The sequence below is a fragment of the Galeopterus variegatus genome, unplaced genomic scaffold (assembly GCF_000696425.1).
Source record: "Galeopterus variegatus unplaced genomic scaffold, G_variegatus-3.0.2 Scaffold3298, whole genome shotgun sequence".
NCBI classification, from domain to species: Eukaryota; Metazoa; Chordata; class Mammalia; order Dermoptera; family Cynocephalidae; genus Galeopterus; species Galeopterus variegatus.
Window position 1 is genome coordinate 60,017 of NW_007729409.1, and position 18,735 is coordinate 78,751.

Here is an 18,735-nt window from a genome sequence, read left to right on the forward strand (position 1 = left end):
AAAAAAAAAAAAAAAAAAAAAAAAAAAAAAAAAAAAAAAAAAAAAAAGAGGGGGGGGGGGGGGAGAGGAAGATTTAACAACCTCAACTTTTTTTTTTTTTGAAGCTCTTACAACGAGAAAATGGAGGGGACACATCTGGGTGGGAGGGGGGAGAGGGAGGAGGGAGGGAGGTTTTGGTGATGGGACACAATAACTAACTACATTGTATATTGACAAAATAAAAAAATAAGTAAATAAAATTAAAAAAAATTATAATTCATAGAAAAGATTAGAAGCGTGGAAGGATTGTGGCCTCATCTTTGTTTTTCTTCTTTGTGCTTTTATGTATTTTTAAAAGAATTAATATACTTAATTTTTTAGAGCAGTTTTTAGATCCACAACAAAATTGAGCTGAAAGTACAGGGAATTTCTTCTCCTCCCCACACACATATATCCTCCTCCACCATCAATATCTCTCACAGTGTGGTACATTGGTTAAAACTGATAAACCAACATTCACACATCATCAGCCAAAGTTCATGGTTTACATGAGGGTCCACTCTTTGTGTTGTACACTTTATGTGCTTAGACAAATTTATAGTGACATGTATCCACCATTGAATCATACAGGGTAGTTTCCCTGTCTGAAAATTCCTCTCTGCTCCTCCTGTTTATCCTTCCCTCCCCCCAGACTCTTGAAAACCATTAATTTCTTCTTCATTGTTGCCATACTTTTGCCTTTTCCAGAATGTCATATAGTTGGAATCATATGGTGTGTAGCTTTTTCAGATTAGCTTCTTTTCCCTTAGTAATATGCATTTAAGGTTTCTCCATGTACTTTTGTGGCTTGATAGCTAATTTCTTTTTAGCACTGAATAGTATTTCATTGTTATCAATCTATCACAGTTCATTTATTCATTCACTTGTTGAAGGACATCTTAGTTGCTTCCAAGTTTTGGCCATTAGGAATAAAGCTGTTATAAACATCCATGTGCAGGTTTTGTGTGGACATAAATTTTCAACTCCTTTGAGTAAATTCCAAGGGGTATAATTGCTGGATCATATGGTTAGAGTCTATTTCATTTTGTAAGAAACTGCCAAACTGTCTTCCAAAGTGGCTGTATTCCCATTTTGTATTCCCACCAGTAATAAGTGAAAGTTTCTCTTGCTCCACATCCTCTCTGGTGTTTGATATTGTCAATATTTTGGATTTTAGCCATGCTAATGGGCATGTAGTAGTATCTTGTTGTTTTAATTTGCAATTGCCTAATTACATACGATGTTGAGTATCTTTTCATGTGCTTATTTGCCATCTGCATATCATCTTTGGTGATGTGTCTATTGATATCTTTTGCTTATTGTTTAAATGAGTTGTTAATTTTCCTGTTGTTGAGCTTTGAGAGTTCTTTATATATTTTGGATAACAGTCCTTGATCAGATATATCTTTTGCCAGAGTTTTCTCCCAGTCCATGGTGTATTTTTCAAAATTTTTAAAAACAGTAGTTTTTACTGTTATAGTCCAAACAAGTTATTAAAACGTGTCTATCTTTGTACAAGATGGACAAGACGACACATGAACACATCCTGACCATGCTTCGGTGCATGCCCCTGCAGCCTTAGACTCTCAGGAAAGAGACATTATGATAAACCCTGCAGTCATCTGTGACCCGCCACATTGATGTCTGGACATGGCTGCTCCAGATTCAGCTAATGTTTCATTGGGCATTTACTGATCCTCAGGATGAGGCCTTTATTACAGCCCACAGACAGAAAGCCCTGTAAAGGATAAAGTGTGCAGAGTCGGATTTGGTGATTTTTCAATCCTAAGTAAGCCATGAAGTAAAAGCTCCTGTGTGTGCCAGTTCACCAAGAACATGCTATAATCTTGCAGGTCAGATCCCATTACACATAACTCCAAGAGATTGTCCCAATTACATGGGATTTTGTTATCTAGGATGAGACTTGAAATAAACGCACATTTGGGATGTGGGAAATTGCACGTACTGCTGGAAGTAGCTTTATTATGATGGTATCTGGCCTGTGTAATCTCAGGGGATTTTAGTTTAAAATCAGGTTTCCCATCCCTTCCCCAGGCCTCTTAGACTTATGAGATTTTTCTAACATTGTGTGTTTCTACTGGCAGAAAGATACCTAGTCAGCGTGGCCTGCATCTAGCTGGTACCACCCTATGCACACGATCCTGCCATTTTTCCAGACTGTAACCTGTTGTCATTTGACACCTCTGTTTAAAGACACTGATTTTACCTTCATATTTCTTCATTCCCTGCCCCATTTCCCTATATCAAACCTTCTTGGGACCTCAACATCTGCCTGGAATTGTACTAGGACTGAGCTTGATTTATAATGCTTGATCCCTGTCTAATTATTGACTCTGCCTTTTCTTTGGAATTTTGTCCTATAATTGCATCTCCCTGCCTCTTTCTTTTTCCATATGCTATATGGGTATCTCTGTGCTGCAGTGAATTCTGATTATCTCCTGTGAAATAATTTAGGTAGTGATTAACTAAACATTATAAATGATGTAAATATAAATAACCAACCAAATAAAATTAAAATTGTAAACTACAATAGGATTTGGTAGGCCTGGGGCCAAGTTCCATTCTCTCTGGCAGCTGAGGGTTGGAGAAGAGGCAGGAGGTTACAATTACAGGCCTTGTCCCTGTGGATCACAGAATGGTGTAGTGGAGTGAATAAATGCTGCAAATATGTGGAGTGAATACTCCTATCACGTGCCTCTTTCCTGGCCCTGGCTCTTACAGGGAAGCTGCAGTTAGGGAGGTGGCACTGTGTTGCAGTAACAAGTGGAGGCAGGCAGTGGTGGAAGCCTGCGGGCCAGACAGAGGACGTACTCAGAAATGAGCTGGGTCAGGCTTTCCAGCTGTTGGATGGGTCCCCAGAGTCATCTGGGAAAAATGTTTTGCCTTATTTGAAAGCCCTAATTCTTAAATCCCAGAGAACAAATGATGTTTTCAGAATACCTGATGATTCTGAAGTGTCTGATTGTGACCTTTGGGTCATAAAATTGCACTCAAACCCATGTGGATGGAAGACAATATTAGTTGATGACCATGAAAACCATGAATATTCATTAGATCTCTCATCATGATGATTAACACCCAAAAGCTATAAATAGCTGAACTCCTATGTGGACAACTGAACTTGAGAGCAGTTATTTTGTCTACACAAGAAATTAATTTTTGACACAGTAGTTAACATTAGTATTGACTTTTCTTGAAGTCTGTTTACCAGAATAGAAAATGTGTCTACTAAATAAGAGTTTATGAGGTATTTAGCCGAGACTAAATCCCTGAATTCTTTTTCAAATAGTTATCTATTAGTCAGAGAAACACATATACACACACGCACACACATGTACACATGATACTCACCCTGGTATAGATCCAGCCAAACCAAAGTATGTTTATGGGGTAAAGGCCATGTAGGGGGAGAATATGGGTTTCAGAAGACTCAACCTGTCTTCTGAACGTCTTGGTGGTATGACCTCAGACAAATCACTTACAACATCCATGTTTTGCATATTAGGAGTAGTGCTACCTTTCTCACTATAATACTTTGATGGTTAACAGAAACTGTGTTCATAATGAGTTTATAAACTGTCAGGTACATGAAGAATATGAGGAATACATACCTATGTGTATCTCTCTATATCTTTGGCATAATTATAAAAATTATCAATTTATTTATTTGTTTGTATATAGTATTTTAATTTTGCATTGAACTTTATTTTTCATTGATTGTACATATTTGTAGGGTATGAGGTTATATTTCAATGCATGTATACTATGTATGATGATCAAGTCAGGGTAGTTAGCATATTCATCATTGCAAAACTTAATCATTTTTTTGTGATGTGGACATTTGATCACCTCTCTTCTGCATTGAACTTTCAGTGTACTGATTGCACATTAAAACAGGTCTTTCACTTAGGAAACAAGCCAAAGCTTTGATTAGGACACAGAGATGCCTTTAGAGTAAGATGTGTTTTTTGTTTGTTTCTTGTTTCCTTATAGAGCAACCGAGCAATAAGTACCATTGGGTTTGTGACAGCTGCTGCCGCCGCCTTCTCATTCCTGGGCTTGTTTCCAAATAGACAAAGAGCAAAATACTGTTAACAATTTACTGAAGAGATATTGGAATTGAAAGAATTGGTGAGGAGGAAAAAAATACCTGGGCTGAATACTTATTTTCAATGCATCATTATTGTTCCAGATTTCAATGATGGATGGCAGACTCTTTAATAAATTGCTTACTGATATTATCTTATCATTGAGCAAAGGAAATTTCTTCCCTACTAGCATAGATTTGCCGTGGCAGCTTGCACAAGAAGAACAAGGCTTTTGAGTGAGCCAGGAGAGGATCATAAAATCACATCACATTTTATCTCCTACTATAAATACTGTTTTCTCTTTCCCTGAGAGTGGCTATTTTGCCAGAGGGATGAAGAACCATTTATATATGGTTTTGAAAAAAAATGTTAAGAGCTCCAAATTGTTAGAGTTGACATCTAAATTCATATTCCTTTTCTTGTCAGAAAAGAAACTGAGAACTTCAGAATTTGGCTAGGCAGGTTGAGGAACTCTGATTTACAAGCCATTTGTGGGTGCACCTCCATCTTCCTGCACCTGTAGATGGGGGGTGGGCTCTTTGCTCCAGAGTTCCAGACCCAGTGATTTCCCTGGAATCTACTCGCCTGTCTGAAGTATGTGACATATAAGAGTGGGCTGCTATTTCTACAGTTACAGTATTCCCTTTGAATTTTGAAATAGTTCAGTGGTTTGACCTTTTAACCTTGGCAAGTGTTGGTTTAAAGTGCCATATTTAGAAAAAAAAATCCCATATTACTTTTTTAACACTGTTGCTATAATCAACGAGTGTCATGATTTTATTCTTCATTTTATTGATTATGTCAATAAAAGGCAAGAATGAAAATGTCAATAAAATGCAGGTGAATTATTTATTTTTGTTGACTGGCTGATATAGGGATTGAAACCTGGACCTTGGTATTATTAGCACCATGCTTTGACCAGCGGGGCTAACCAGCCAGCCCCTCAGTGAATTAAACAAACTGGTTTTTAAACTGTTCCAGTGGAATTCTTGGTGGCAGCAGGTGGGGAAAGTTGGGGTGTAGGTCTCTGTACCCTAGCATTACTCCATGAACCACACCACCAGCCAATGGTATCCTTCTTGTGCCACCATAAAAAATATGGCATAAAGGAAAAGTTCAAGTAAATATTGGGGCTGGGGGCATTTAGGGAACTAGGAATATGGTAAAGTAACTAAACAGAAGACTCAGGGAAAGTCTTGGACCTATTTAACTGGTATACAGTTTATCCCTTGGCCACAAATACTCTGCAAGCTAATTGCAGTTTTAAGAATAATAGGAGGGCTTGTGTGCTGCAGCAGTCAAGGCCTCCTTTTCCCCAAACTAATTCCTTCCCTTTCTTATGGCACCAACTCTGTCTCCAGATAACCCCCAAACTCTGTCTTTCTCCACTGGTCTTCTAAAGAGATGTGAGTGTCTCCTGCCAAGATCCAAAATTACCCCTTCATTTTTATTCTGAATTCAGGTCCCTGTTCCTTTTATGCCCTGCTCCCAAGTAATAGTCAAGAAAAATGAGCAGTTTTCTAATATTGTCAGATTTAGGTGAGACTAGCAGCAGCCTAATGGATTACCTTTCCCAAGATGTGCTTACTTTTCAATAAGGGATGCCTATGGAGAGCAAAGCTTAACCTAGAGCAGGACACATTGGTGTGGTAGGATTACAACACTGGCAGTGGGAGAGGGAGCAGAATTTGGGCCCAAGAATCTCCTGAGGATGCTGGACCTTTCTACACCAGAAGACATTCTTAGCTGTGCTGGATAATGTCACAAATGCTCTTTTAAGTTAAATTCACGGATCCATTTTTGCATTGGTAGTGTTCAAGGCTGCAGTTGAGTCATTTTCACCCTTAGAGGTAAGCTCACAGTCAGTCATCAGTTTCCCATAAAACTGGCCTCTCTTGACGGGCCGCTTACAACTTCCCAGTTTTGTTTTTCCTATAGGTGGTTGTTTGATATGTGCTCACGCTCATTGTGCTTTTAGCAGAGGTTTTTTCCTCAGGCTATTAAACCTTTCTCTGAGCATATTTTTAGCAGTAAATGTGAAGTTCAACTCTAACATGTTCTAACACCAAAAAGAAAGGTGTGAAATAAAGATCATCATCCACCAGGTACCTAATAGGTTGTTGGAAAATGTAGGGGGAAAAATGCCTGTACATTCATTGAATCAGGATTTTTTAAAAAAACAAAAACTTTTTAATGCTATCTAAATGTCATAGTACATCAATTGAATCTTTTCATTCTGAGTCAAATTATTAAATACCTGAGCTACCATATTTTTAAGTTGACATTTCTTAACCATAGCTAAAAATCTCTTTTATCTTTTTATCATGTTATTGGGGTAGCCACTAAATTAGACACATTTTGAAAATTATGACTCTCCAAAGAGCTGTGAACACAAGGAAAAGGTAAAAAGCAAACAAAATGTAAACACAGAGAGTTTATTTTTATAGGAATTTGCATTTATGCTTCTAGTTTGTGTAACAAAGTTTACAATGCTATTTACAGAAGCAAATTGCTAAGAAGTTGAAAATATTTGTCAACCCTAAAGATTTCAGAATTGTAATCTCAAGGCTGTCTTTATTGAATCCATACATAACTGTGTTAGGCACCTAATTGGCACTCATGGGATGGGAGTGGTTAACTAATCGCCTGTGATCTCTTAAAGATCTAATTTAGCAAAATTAGATTTATTATAAGGAAAGCCTAGTAGGTAATTTCAAATGTTCACCAGGAATAAATTTACTCTCATGTTCACAATAATGGTGAACTTATAAAAGGAACAGTATGCAGACTATACGTGTAAAGAATGTATCTTTTCTTGTGGTCTTTAAAGTGCACCTAATAAGATGATTTAGATAATTAAAAGATGAATTAGAACTTAAGGTTGTTTAGTAGCCTGAGAATTGTTACATTATGATACAAACATTATGGGTCTCTTCCCCAGGATTGTTTTTTAAGATGAGCAATGTTGAGCTTTTAGAGTTTGAACTTGAGGTTTTCATGTGTCAGTAATAAAAAGTAAATTATGGTGTCCTGCTTCTTTAAGTGAAAGGCACATTTTAACAGTTTATTTCACTACCTATTCTAGACCTTCTAGCTCACTGGTCCCAAAACAATATACTTTGGGAGATGCCAAACTTTGGTGGAGTTTGCTTAGATATTAGCCCATGCCAAGATTATATGCAATTAACAAAATCCCCATCGTTCTCCACTTCACAACTCTGGCTTACCATAGTTAGAATTGACTTTTCTGAAGTAAATTTCAATTCTTATTTATTAAAACCATTCAAAAGAAGAAAAAAGGGGAATTTGTGACCTTGAACAAAAGATATGTACATAAATGTTCTTCACAAATGAATATGACTTAATTAAGCTTGTGACAATATTTTGGTAAAACTTTCAGAGGCCAAAAGTTTCCTCAATTTTCCTTTCTTCTATTGATGTTTATGCTACTAATTTCACTACCATTAAAGCTGTGCTTTTTAAACAGGATAATGCTATGCAATATGAATATAAAGTTCATTAAAAGTGATAATTCAGGAAGTGCATTTTTTTCTCCCCATGGTAAAGGATACAGTCAAAATAAGCACATTTAAGGTCCTTCGTTGCAAAGCTCAATGCAGTGAGAAGTGAGCTTTGAATTCTCAGATGGGGAGAAAAGAGATAAGTGGAGACAATCATCACTGCTCCACGATGTTTTAGTTTTGGGGAAAAAAGGTGATGCTGTTAAGCATGTACGACAAAAGTCCCGATCACAGTCTGGTCCAAAAATGCTGTTCTGTGGTCTGGCTTCCCAGTTCGAGTTTTTCTTTTGGAATCTGTTCATGGCTCTCATAGCCCCTGTTGATGTAGAATACATTTCTGCCATCACCTGAATAATCTGTCGTGTTTGTGGGAGGCCAGGTTGAGTCTTCTGCCAGCTTTTTTTGCCAGTTCCTATATTGACTTTTAGAGAAGAAACCAAATTTTTTCTTGATGAACAGCCATAGCTTTTGATTTTGAAGGATGGCGTCCTGGAAAATCAGGTGGGAAAAACAATCAAACTGTCATGCACTTCCCCCCGTGGCCAGGTCACAGCACCATGGCTGCCTCCCCAGGCCCACCCCTGACACAGGCCATTGCTGCCGCTTCTGCAGCCACTTCTCCCAAAAGTCCCCTAATTCTTTCCTTAGAAGCAGGAGGTTGCTTGTGTCCACAGAAATTTGCCAAAACCTTACAGCCTTTCATTTCTACAGATTTCCTAGTTAAATCCTGGCTCATGATTCACTTCAAATTATTTTCCTGCCTGACTGAAATGATAACAATGATAATTTATTCAAAATTAAGAAAAGAAAAAAAAAAACATTAGTGCTTCTACTTGCCACCTGCCACATAGAAGATGCCAAAAAAAGTTTGTTGAATGAACATGAACCCTAGAAATCAGGGGGATTTTTCCCCCATTTTTTCGAGTTCTCTTTTTATTTTGTTCACATGCTTACACAATTTTTACACACGATATAATTGGTCAAATTTTGCATTCCACTTTTGTTTATACTACCTTGCCATACACAATTTTTTTGTAGCTACAGTCTTTAATATTTTATTTTATTATGGTAAGAACACAACTATAGTCTTCCTAATAATCATTTTTAATGACTATATGGCATTTCTTCAAATTGCTGTATAACTAAATAAATAGCATCTCTAAGTCTTATATTTTGCCACTATAGATAATACTATAATGAATATCTTCATACATGTAGGGTTTTTTTCTCTCTCCTTTTGCGTTATTTTTAAAAAATATAGTGTCAAAAATGGAATTCCTGAATTAAAGAGTGTGAGAAATTTTATGCTTATGGTATGCAATATTTGTCCGTGTATTTAAAAACTTTTGGTCGCTCCCTTTTCCCAAGAGACATTACATGAATTTTTTTTTTTTTAAAGCAGTTTAGAAAAAAGCACCCAAGCCTTTTACTGAGTGGATAAAGTCACTTACTGACATCAAGTAAAAGAGACATGCTACAGGGGAAGACTTTCAAGTGTAGAAATTGATAAGAATGACCAGTGGCTTTCCTTGTCCCTTAATCAGGGAAGCCATCCTGAAGACAGCTCTTTACTCTAAAAGGTCTCATTGAATTCTAGAGCTGGGAGGTCACCTGGTCTCACCTTTCCTAGATTATTGAGAACATTAGACAAGTAAAACACTTTCGTGTGAGGCAAAATTAAAGTTAATTTGATGTTTTACTTTCTATGTAAAAGAAACCAGGAGCATTTCCATGCAGGCTTCAAAAAATTTTAAATCATTCTCAAAGGAAGTCCCCCCAATGAGAACATGTGTAGTTTTTACAAACCCTTAATAATTATCATTTTGGGTTCCCCAAGTGGTTGCTCTAAAAAATAAGCATCTGTTGAGAATGAGATCCTTTATTTATCTCCTCAGAAAAAGTAGAGCCATACAGAAATTACTTTACCTCTACAAAGAAAGCCACACAGAATTGGATGAGGGCTGCCACCAAAATCAAAACCCTCCATGATGTTATAGTTGGGATCAACTGTTAAAAAAGAAACACATCATTATATTTTGATTTAAATATTTGTAACGACTATCTGAGCTTGGAGGGTGGGCATTACTTTCTCCACTGAACAAGTGAGAAAACTGTAGGCACTGCCTTACCTGAGGACTGACTCAAAGCCAATAAATAAATGGCAGAGTCAGAATTCAAATGATACCTGACTCTTCTTGGCCTGTGCTCTTCTACTGCGTGACAGTGTCTATAGAGTAAGTGTGCCCTGGGTCACAGATATGGCTTATGTGTCTCTTCATTTTTATCTTCTAAGACATAGGGAAGTGCTGGCTGGTTAGCTCAGTTGGTTAGAGCTTAGTGTTATAACACCAAGGTCAAGGATTACCGGCCAGGTGCAAAAAAATAAAATAAGGAAAAGGGTGTACGATTAAATCATTCATCTAATAATATTATTACTTCTAATACTTCCAAAGCAAAATCTATTTGGATCTTTTTTTTTCAGTAAAATCAATACATGGATAAAACATAAGAGGGGACAGAGGTGGATTATTTTGATTGAGACTAAGTACAAATTTTTTGAACAAATATTCCCAGCTCAAAATCTAATGCCTTTCTGAAAGCCTAGCTCCATTCAACCCACCCCCTTTTAAAGACTGCAGGCTCCACATTGACAGCCAAATACATTTATTTATGAGTGTGAGAGCTGCAAGTTCCCATGGCTGCATCCATGGTGTTAAACTGAAATAAGTTTGGCCTAAAGCTACCTCCGTACACATTTTAAGATTGGCCTAAAGTTTGCTTCGTACGTAGTGATGTGTAACAGACTTGATGTGTAAACAGACTGTAACCTAATTTGGGAATATACTCTTGTAACAAGTAGCTGAGTCTCAGCCAATCACTGCAACTGAACTTCCAGCCAATCAGAGCTGCCAAACATACCCCTATATGGCAAATGCTGACTGCAGCCAATCAGGTTCTTTCTGGATGTCACTTCCTTTTCTCTGGTTATAAATATAACCTGCACATGTGCTGAGATGGAGCATTTTAAACCATTTTGGTCCTGACTGCTGCTCAATTCTAGAAACACAATTAAAGCTAATTAAGATCTACAAAACTAGATTTGTTGTAAGTTTGTTTTTTTAATAATAGCAAGAGGGTAGTTACACACTCCCCTTTCTGACCACCCAGAGTAGAATATGGATGGATGACTGTGTGGGGACTGAGCTCTCTTGAGGACTAAAACCACAGACCCTCCATAGTATCTAAACATTTATCCTAAATTTTCATTACTATCCTGATATACGTTATTTCAATGTCATACTTTATTTTTTTTCTCCCAAATGGAGACAGCCTTTATCAGGATTGTGAAATATAGCACATTGGGTAAAAGGGTTGTTTGGAGAAGGTAAGCCAGATCCTAGCGGAGAATCAGGCCCTTTCTCTTACTGCTGCCACCACTCTTAGAGAGACCAATTCTCCAACCTTTGGCCTAGAAAGCACTCGATCTGGAATTACTTGCTATGTGATGGTCTTCCGTCCTAGCTTCTGAGCTACTTGAGAGTAGTGGCTGCCTCTTAACAATCTTTGTAACCCTAGTACCAAGCACACTCTGCACCTCCATAATGTTTCATAAATGAAAGAATGGTTTGGGTTTTCATTTCCTAACTGCTTCTCTCTCCAGTTTCTCTGCTCTCACATATAGCCTTCCTACCATCATCTAATTAATGTGTCTTAAATGCCCTGCTGAAAAATCTGCTCAAATATCTTCAATGACTCCCTGTTGCTTTTGGCATAAAGTCTAAACTTTACTGGCTGCCTTGGTCCATCTCTGCCTTCCTTTATTCTTGTTCCTCATACTCCATAGCACACTGCCTCAATTTTAGCCAATCTTCTAGCCACTTTATGAAGCAAACCTTGCTTCTGATTTTTATCTCTGTCGCCCTATATTCTTTTGCATTTTCAAGACAAAAGAAGCTTTTTCAGACCTCTCCACTTGTGCTTAGGCTGCTCTTCTGGTGGAGTGTATCCCTATCTAGCAAAACTTAGCCTGTCCTTCTGGACACAGACCAAGTTTCATGTCCTCTGTGAAGCCTCCCATGACAGCCACAGTCTGCAGTGAGGGCTCCTCTTTCCTATGTTCTTCCGAGGTCTCTCTAGCTTTACCCTTTCTTCAAACATGGGTGGCCTTGGGTGGCTGTTTCATCATCTCACAAGTATGGCTCATCTTCACAACAAAACCATAGCTTGGAGATCAGGAGCCAATTCTTCTCTTTTATTTCTCTCACAATACTGAGTCCAAGAATGGGTTCAGTTATCTCTTGATGAATTTTAAAAGATATCCACTGATATACACAGTCAACATCTGACAGGCAGAAAATGACTGTGCTATAAGTCTACTTTTTCTTACCCCTCAAACTACATTATAAAGGATTTCTACTATATGCTTAAAAAATTAAACTTGAAGAATTCATTATTGTATTAATGCATTAATTATTAATTATATTGTGTTGGTATATAACATGGCAGAATAAATTATTTTAGTTGTGAACAGGACAAATGTACCCAATGGTAATTCTAATTCTATGAAAATAATTACAGGCTAGTATATGTGAGATCCATATATGTTATTTGCTTTTCTAGTAAATAGAAATAGCTTCACAATATTTAGTGGTCAGAGAGAATATGGTAATAGTTGACTTGCAAATTACAGTGCAAATATGATCTATTGTGCATATGAGTCATGCCAGATGTACAGATAAATACCACTTACCTCCATTCCATGGTATATAACTTGAAAATCAGAAAACAGAATGAAAATTGTGAGGCCCAAGGCAGACAGCAGCAGAAATGAAAATATATCTAAAGAAACACCAAACATTATTTTTAGATGCTGTAAAAATGTTTCATATAATTTGGCACACATTGTAGAATCAATTATCTCTGTTGGGCAAACACTGGATATATCTTCAGATGTTTTGATATATCCTCATATGTTTTAACATATGTTCTAATGCTTCTAAGATAAAGGTGATATCTTAAAGTCTTTCCTTGGAAAGCTGAGCGTAGCTTGGAAGGCTGTTAATCAAATTCATTACAGTAACCTCCATAGAGAGGTTATCTCAACTGATGATTCCTGGGGGCTGGGACATCCTGCAGTAACAAACCAATCTAAATGGTCACCAGAGAGGCCCTGGTGCATGGTGACCATATGTCTAGTGAGTCATGTGTGCATGGGATGAACAGTCCGTCCTCTTGACAGCATCTTGTTTTTCTTTATTGCCTAGAGAATAATGTCCAAGAATCTTTGATTGACATTCAAGACCTTCTACAATCTGGTCCCAATCAGTCTTTCTAAACAGATCTCTGACTGCTCTTCCTTTATATTCTATAGGAAAGGTAAACCACAAAACCTTCCACTTCCACAGGGGCCCAACATTTTCCAGCTTCTGTGCCTTTTCTCATAACGTATGAACGAATATGTAGACGATATTCTTCCTGTCTTGGCATATTCCAATTTTTCTTAAAGAACTCAGTTCAAATACCACTTTCTCTTCCAAAACGCCCTAGTTCTCCCTTACAAAGTCTTATTTCATGTGGTATGTATCTTTGCATGACCTTAATTTATGTATCAACTAGTGGCTTTACACATCCAGTTCTCTGGGGCACTGACTTGAAAAAGTGTGGAACCAGCATGTATATCTGCTGGGTTCCTTTTTACCAACCTACCCAAATTGTTCTTCTTTTAGAACTAACCCCCCCCCCCAAGATGCACTGTGCCAACATCACTGTGGTTATTCTCCAACCCGTCCACTCCTGTGTCTGTCAGAGCTTTCAGCAGGGCACTTGGTAGATGGTGCTGTAGAAATGTTTTTTTATTGGATTATCACTTTTAGGCCAAAATGGTAGCACTTAATCAGTGTTGCCATGGTATAAATGATCCTTACAATCCTCAAAAGTTATTAAAAACAAAGAAACAAACTAGGTTTCCTCTTATATTCTCTCTACCTAATTTATTCAGTGTTGATGGTCTACTGTGCCCTGCCCCCCAACTCTGTATGGTCTATACCAACCAGAAATCTGAGGCAACTACCCCTCTTCAGCAGGCCCTATTTTTGAAGCCACCAGAGTTTTGTTTTCACCCTCGAGTCCCTAAAGGCACTCTCAACATTCACCGATGCCTCACTTTATGGATACAACTGAGCACGGTGCCTCTCAGAAGAATGACCGGGCTTGCTTGGGAGGGGTGTGAGGCAGAGTGAAGAAAAGTGGGAACTGCATCTCCCAAAATAAAGCTATCTGAGCAGCTGGGGGATAAGAAGATCCCAGGAGATGGGAGATGGCTGTGAAGATTTTTCATTTACTTCATTGTTTCAGAGTCCTGGGGACTCAGAAGCTGGGAAAAGGAGGATGCCTCAAATGTCCATCCTGATAAAGACTGGTCCTCCCTAGCAACTGGAAGGAGCAACTGGAGTAGCAACTGGCTGTGCACATCACTCTGTCCTCAGGCTAATGATTGGAAAAGCAGGCCAGCCTTGTGCACAAGTGAGCAGTGTGGAAACAAAATTGTAAGGCCCTCTGCTTTAATTCAGCTTTGATTGAAAAATGCAAAGAACTGAAGTGAATGTTTACCCTTGTTGGTTAGTACACACTTGTTTCCACAAAAATTTAATCTCTACTTTTTCTACATCTTGTCATCATAACGTGGAGCTTCTGTGAAAGGCTGTTAAGAAGGACAAAGATTTTTCTGTTATATCAAAATGAAATTGCTTCTATATTTTAATAGTGATTCCAAGAAATTTTGACTTATAACCTTGACAGTATATGATTTATTAAAATTACATTTGTTAGAATATTTGTTTATAAAAGTTTTTCATTTGAAATCATCAGGTATGTTTGGCATAGGGGTTTGAGTTTACCTGCAGGCTTTGTCTCTGTGATGTACATAACCTAGCTTTGACTCACTCGATTTATGTAAAAGGACTTTGTAGCTACTATTAAAATTAAAGTACTAGGGCCGGCCCGGTGGCGCACTGCTTCAGTGCGCCGCTTGGGAAGCGCGGCAGCTCTCCTGCCGAGGGTTCGGATCCCACATACAGACCGGCCGCTCACTGGCTGAGCGAGGTGGGGGAGCAGCACCGAGGGTTGCGATCCCGTAGCCGGTCCCGGTCCGGTACGGGCGCGACACTGAGGGTTGCGATCCGTTGCCGGTCACGAAAAAAGACAAAAAGGAAAAAAAATAAATAAATAAAATTAAAGTACTAGCCAATGAAGATATTCTTCTTGTAAAATATATTTACAATTTTAAAAAAAGACTATGAGAAAGTCACTTTAAAACATGAAACAGAATCTTAATGTTGTGACAAGAACCAAGTGCATTTTTAAACACTATCAAAATTTAGAAAAAGTATAAGAAATTCAGGAAGAAGTTTATAGGAGTACAAAAATAGAGGAAAATTTTAGCATGCTTTCAAAACCTTGAATTTTTTTACATGATGTGGACTACCTTGAACAAATATTCAAAATCATATTTACAAGTGAAAACTACTAGAAATATTTTTATTAAGGAGTAGAACTATCTGCCATTGGGTTTGGGCCATAATTCTGAAAGACTAATCCCAAAAGTCATAATCTTGAATGTTGAAATCCCAAAAGATCAAGATACCAAAAATACAATTCTGGAAAAACTCACTTTAAAACATTCTATTAAAGACATTTATTTAGATTTTTAAAAGGGGATTTATTTGATGTATTAGTCCGTTTGTGTTGCTATAGCAGAATTACCTGAGACTGGGTAATTTATAAAGAACAAAGATTTATTTGGCTTACGATTCTGGGACAGCTGCATCTGCCACAGGCCTCAGGCTGCTTCTACTCATGGTGGAAAGTGGCAGCAGGTACAAGCAGATCACATGACAAGAGGAAGTGAGAGAGAGAGAGAGAGAGAGAGAGAGAGAGAGGGAGGAGGTGCCAGGGTGCTATAAACAACCAGTTCTCACGGGAACTAATAGAGCAAGATCTCACTCAGAACCCCCATCCCCCAGAGAGAGCATTAATCCATTCATGAGGGATCCTCCCCCATGACTCAAACAGCTTCCAGCACTGCCACATTGGGGATCAGATTTCCATATGAGTTTTGGTGGGGACAACACATCCAAACTCTATCATTTGAGAAACATATAAAAACACGACAGATCAGTCAAAAACCTCAACTGGTCAACACTGAATTTGCAGTCATGCAAAGAGCCTAGATCTCCAGAAATTTTATCTTTCACAAATGCAGATGTACAAAAAGGACATCTCTTCATTTATAGAGGAGGTTTCAACATTTTTACATGCATGCACAAAGTCAATGTTGTGATAATGCACTTCTATTGAGTCAAATTTGCAAAAAATGCATAAAATGAATTAGAACTCCCTAAACGTCTTTACACAATTTATACTTCCAGTATTGAAAATGATGCAAAGATGAAATACACCGCATAGCAAATTGTAAAAAAATAATGCTGACAATTAAAAATAGTAGATAAAAACTAAAACAAGAAAGAGAAAACAAAAAAACAACAAAAAAATTCAACATATGAAAAATTGTATGATAGGGATAGATTATGGGTAATTGAATGGATGCAGTCCATAAGAGCTGGCCAGCTTTCATGATCATTAACTTCATTTTGAAGTCTTGCACTGTAATGAGTGGTTACTTTTTTCTTTTAGGGCATGGCTCTCCTCAGAGAACACATTTTCTATGTGGCACTGCTCTTTTTGAAATTCTACTATGATATATGGACATGAGCATTCACTATGAAATTTTCCCATCTTCTCTGCCATGCTTCTATGTTGTTTTGGGCACACAGAACTCCACTCCACATGCACTCATAGACAGATCACAAATTTAGCAGAAACAATACTGGTGATTGAACGGCAACACCATTGTGTAAATGTCTTCTTATCCTACTATGCACATAATTATTTTTGAACCAATCAGTAACTCCATTGGCTTTCTCAGGCAAAAATGGCTTTGATTCATTAAAAGCTTCTGAAATTTCAACTGTAAGGAGTGCCAATGCAGACAAATGACACTTTTTTAAAAAATTTTTATTTATTATAAGCATATTCATTCTTACAAATCTTGATATTTTTCTTTACACCCCTTACCCAGCCTATCACTTCCCAAACCCCCCCCTCCCTTCCCCCCATCTCTAGTATCCTTGACTTTTTCTCTCCTTCTGAAAGTTCAACATATTCAAATCACACATTTTTTTTTTAAACTAAAGTTTTCATTCTCATATTGCATGGGCAATCCACTCATCTGAATTTCCACCAAATACATTGGTCTGAATGGAAAAAATAAATGTACCAATCCATCTGCCCCTGAACCTGGCATCCAGGATTTCAGCATACAAGGTTTTAATCTTTTAGGATTGTGATTTTTGGGTTTTTAAATGTTAGGGATTTTAGACTTTATGGATTTTGATTTTTTAGGATTTCAACATTTGAGATTATGTCTTTTGCGATTATGATCAACATTGCTGCCTTCACCACTGTTATTTAATATTGTCCAAGAAATTCTGGACTGTACACTAAGATGGACAATATAAATTGGCATTTTAGCTATTAGAAAGGAAAAAAGAAACATTGTTACTTGAAGATGATGATAATAGTCTTTCTAGAACACTTATTACTCAAGTGTTAATTGCAAAGTTCAGAAAGGGTTCTGGATAGAAAATAAATGTAAATAACACTATATCTTTCCTATATATTAGTGATAACCAGTTAGAAACAAAATAGGAAAAAGTCATTCATGATATAAGCAAAAATATAAAATACAAAGAATTAGTTTCTTAAATAAATATGCAGGATTTATAATGAAGAAAACTACAAATGCTTACTAAGAGGCACAAAAGGAAGCATGAATAAGTGGGCAGACATAATGTGTTCCTAAATGGGAAGACTAAATTGTATTAACATATAAATTCTTCCAAAGTATCACAATCCCAAAGGGGATGTCTTAAAAGCCTATTCTAGAGTTTATCTGAAAGAATGAACAGAAAAGAAATTTTGAAAGATGAAGAGCAATGAGGGTACATTAAATTTGCCACTTATTAAATAAAACTTATTATACAACTATAATTTTTAAAGTATAGTAGCAGATCAAGGATAGGCTGGCATATCAATGAGACAAAAAACATGGCCTGAAGACATATATATATAAAAATATATAACATTTATAAATGTAACCTGTAAATTTAAAATACATAATATAAACTGTATACACACAAACACACACACACATATATATAAGAAAACCATGAACATACATGAATTTAGATAGGTATGATAAAGCTAGTATTATGTTCAGTTGAGGAATAAATTAAGGAAAGGAATATTAAATACTCAATAGTCAATGAAATCTTCTGGAAAAACTGGTTGACTAGTTGGATAAACTAGTTTGATTCCTACCTCAAGATATACATCAAAATTACACTAGATTTCAAAAAACATTAAAACAAATGTAAAAACTAAGTGATAATCTACCCTATTTCATAATTAGAAAAAAATTTCAGAGGTCCAGTCAAGGTATGTAATAGACAGTCCCCAGTGTCACTCTCTCCCACAAATCAACCAATTTACAACTATAAAAATGAAACATCAGCCAATCTGGGGCCGCTGGAGCTCAGGCGAAGAGGAGGAGAGACCTATGGAGTTCATGAAGGGGGAGAAGTGACAATGAGAGAAAGAAAAAACTGCTTGGAGCATTTTGGGCCATGGCTGCTTTAAGCTTGAAACTGCTTAGCACATGGAGCAGGAGCTGGCAGAAGCTGCAGCTGTGCCCTTTGGATGGAGTTGCTTGGAGGCAGCAGGTGAGAAGAGAGCCTTGGTGGCCCCCAGGACAGGATGACCACAAATAGGGTTCCCATGGACCCACGCAGGAATGAGGAGCCAGAACAGCTGAAAAAGGGGAGCCATTCAGAAGGTGGAGAGTCATCTCAAGGGACCAGCACACGGCCTGTCCCATGGGAAGTGTTTGGAGCATGGGTGGTGGGGAAGATGGGCCCACCAGGAGAACACTGGGACACAGCAAGGACAGCCAACCCACCCCCCAATCAGCA

General features: G+C 37.5%; 2 protein-coding genes across 2 annotated transcripts in view; one reads left to right on the forward strand and one right to left on the reverse strand.

Moving 5' to 3' along the window:
- The window catches only part of LOC103600288 (phospholipid-metabolizing enzyme A-C1), a 20,127-nt gene extending 15,170 nt beyond the window's left edge, over nt 1–4,957 (forward strand). Inside the window, exon 4 of the mRNA XM_008584523.1 lies at nt 4,033–4,957. Coding sequence (XP_008582745.1) covers nt 4,033–4,134 — 102 coding nt within the window. The 3' untranslated portion in view covers nt 4,135–4,957. The remainder of the gene's footprint in view (nt 1–4,032) is intronic.
- Nucleotides 4,958–7,876: 2,919 nt separating this feature from the next.
- The window catches only part of ATP13A5 (ATPase type 13A5), a 111,481-nt gene continuing 100,622 nt past the window's right edge, over nt 7,877–18,735 (reverse strand). The window contains exons 29-31 of the mRNA XM_008584525.1: nt 12,399–12,487; nt 9,575–9,655; nt 7,877–8,137 (exon numbers count right to left, since the gene is read on the reverse strand). Of these exons, the coding sequence (XP_008582747.1) occupies nt 7,877–8,137; nt 9,575–9,655; nt 12,399–12,487 (431 nt within the window). The remainder of the gene's footprint in view (nt 8,138–9,574; nt 9,656–12,398; nt 12,488–18,735) is intronic.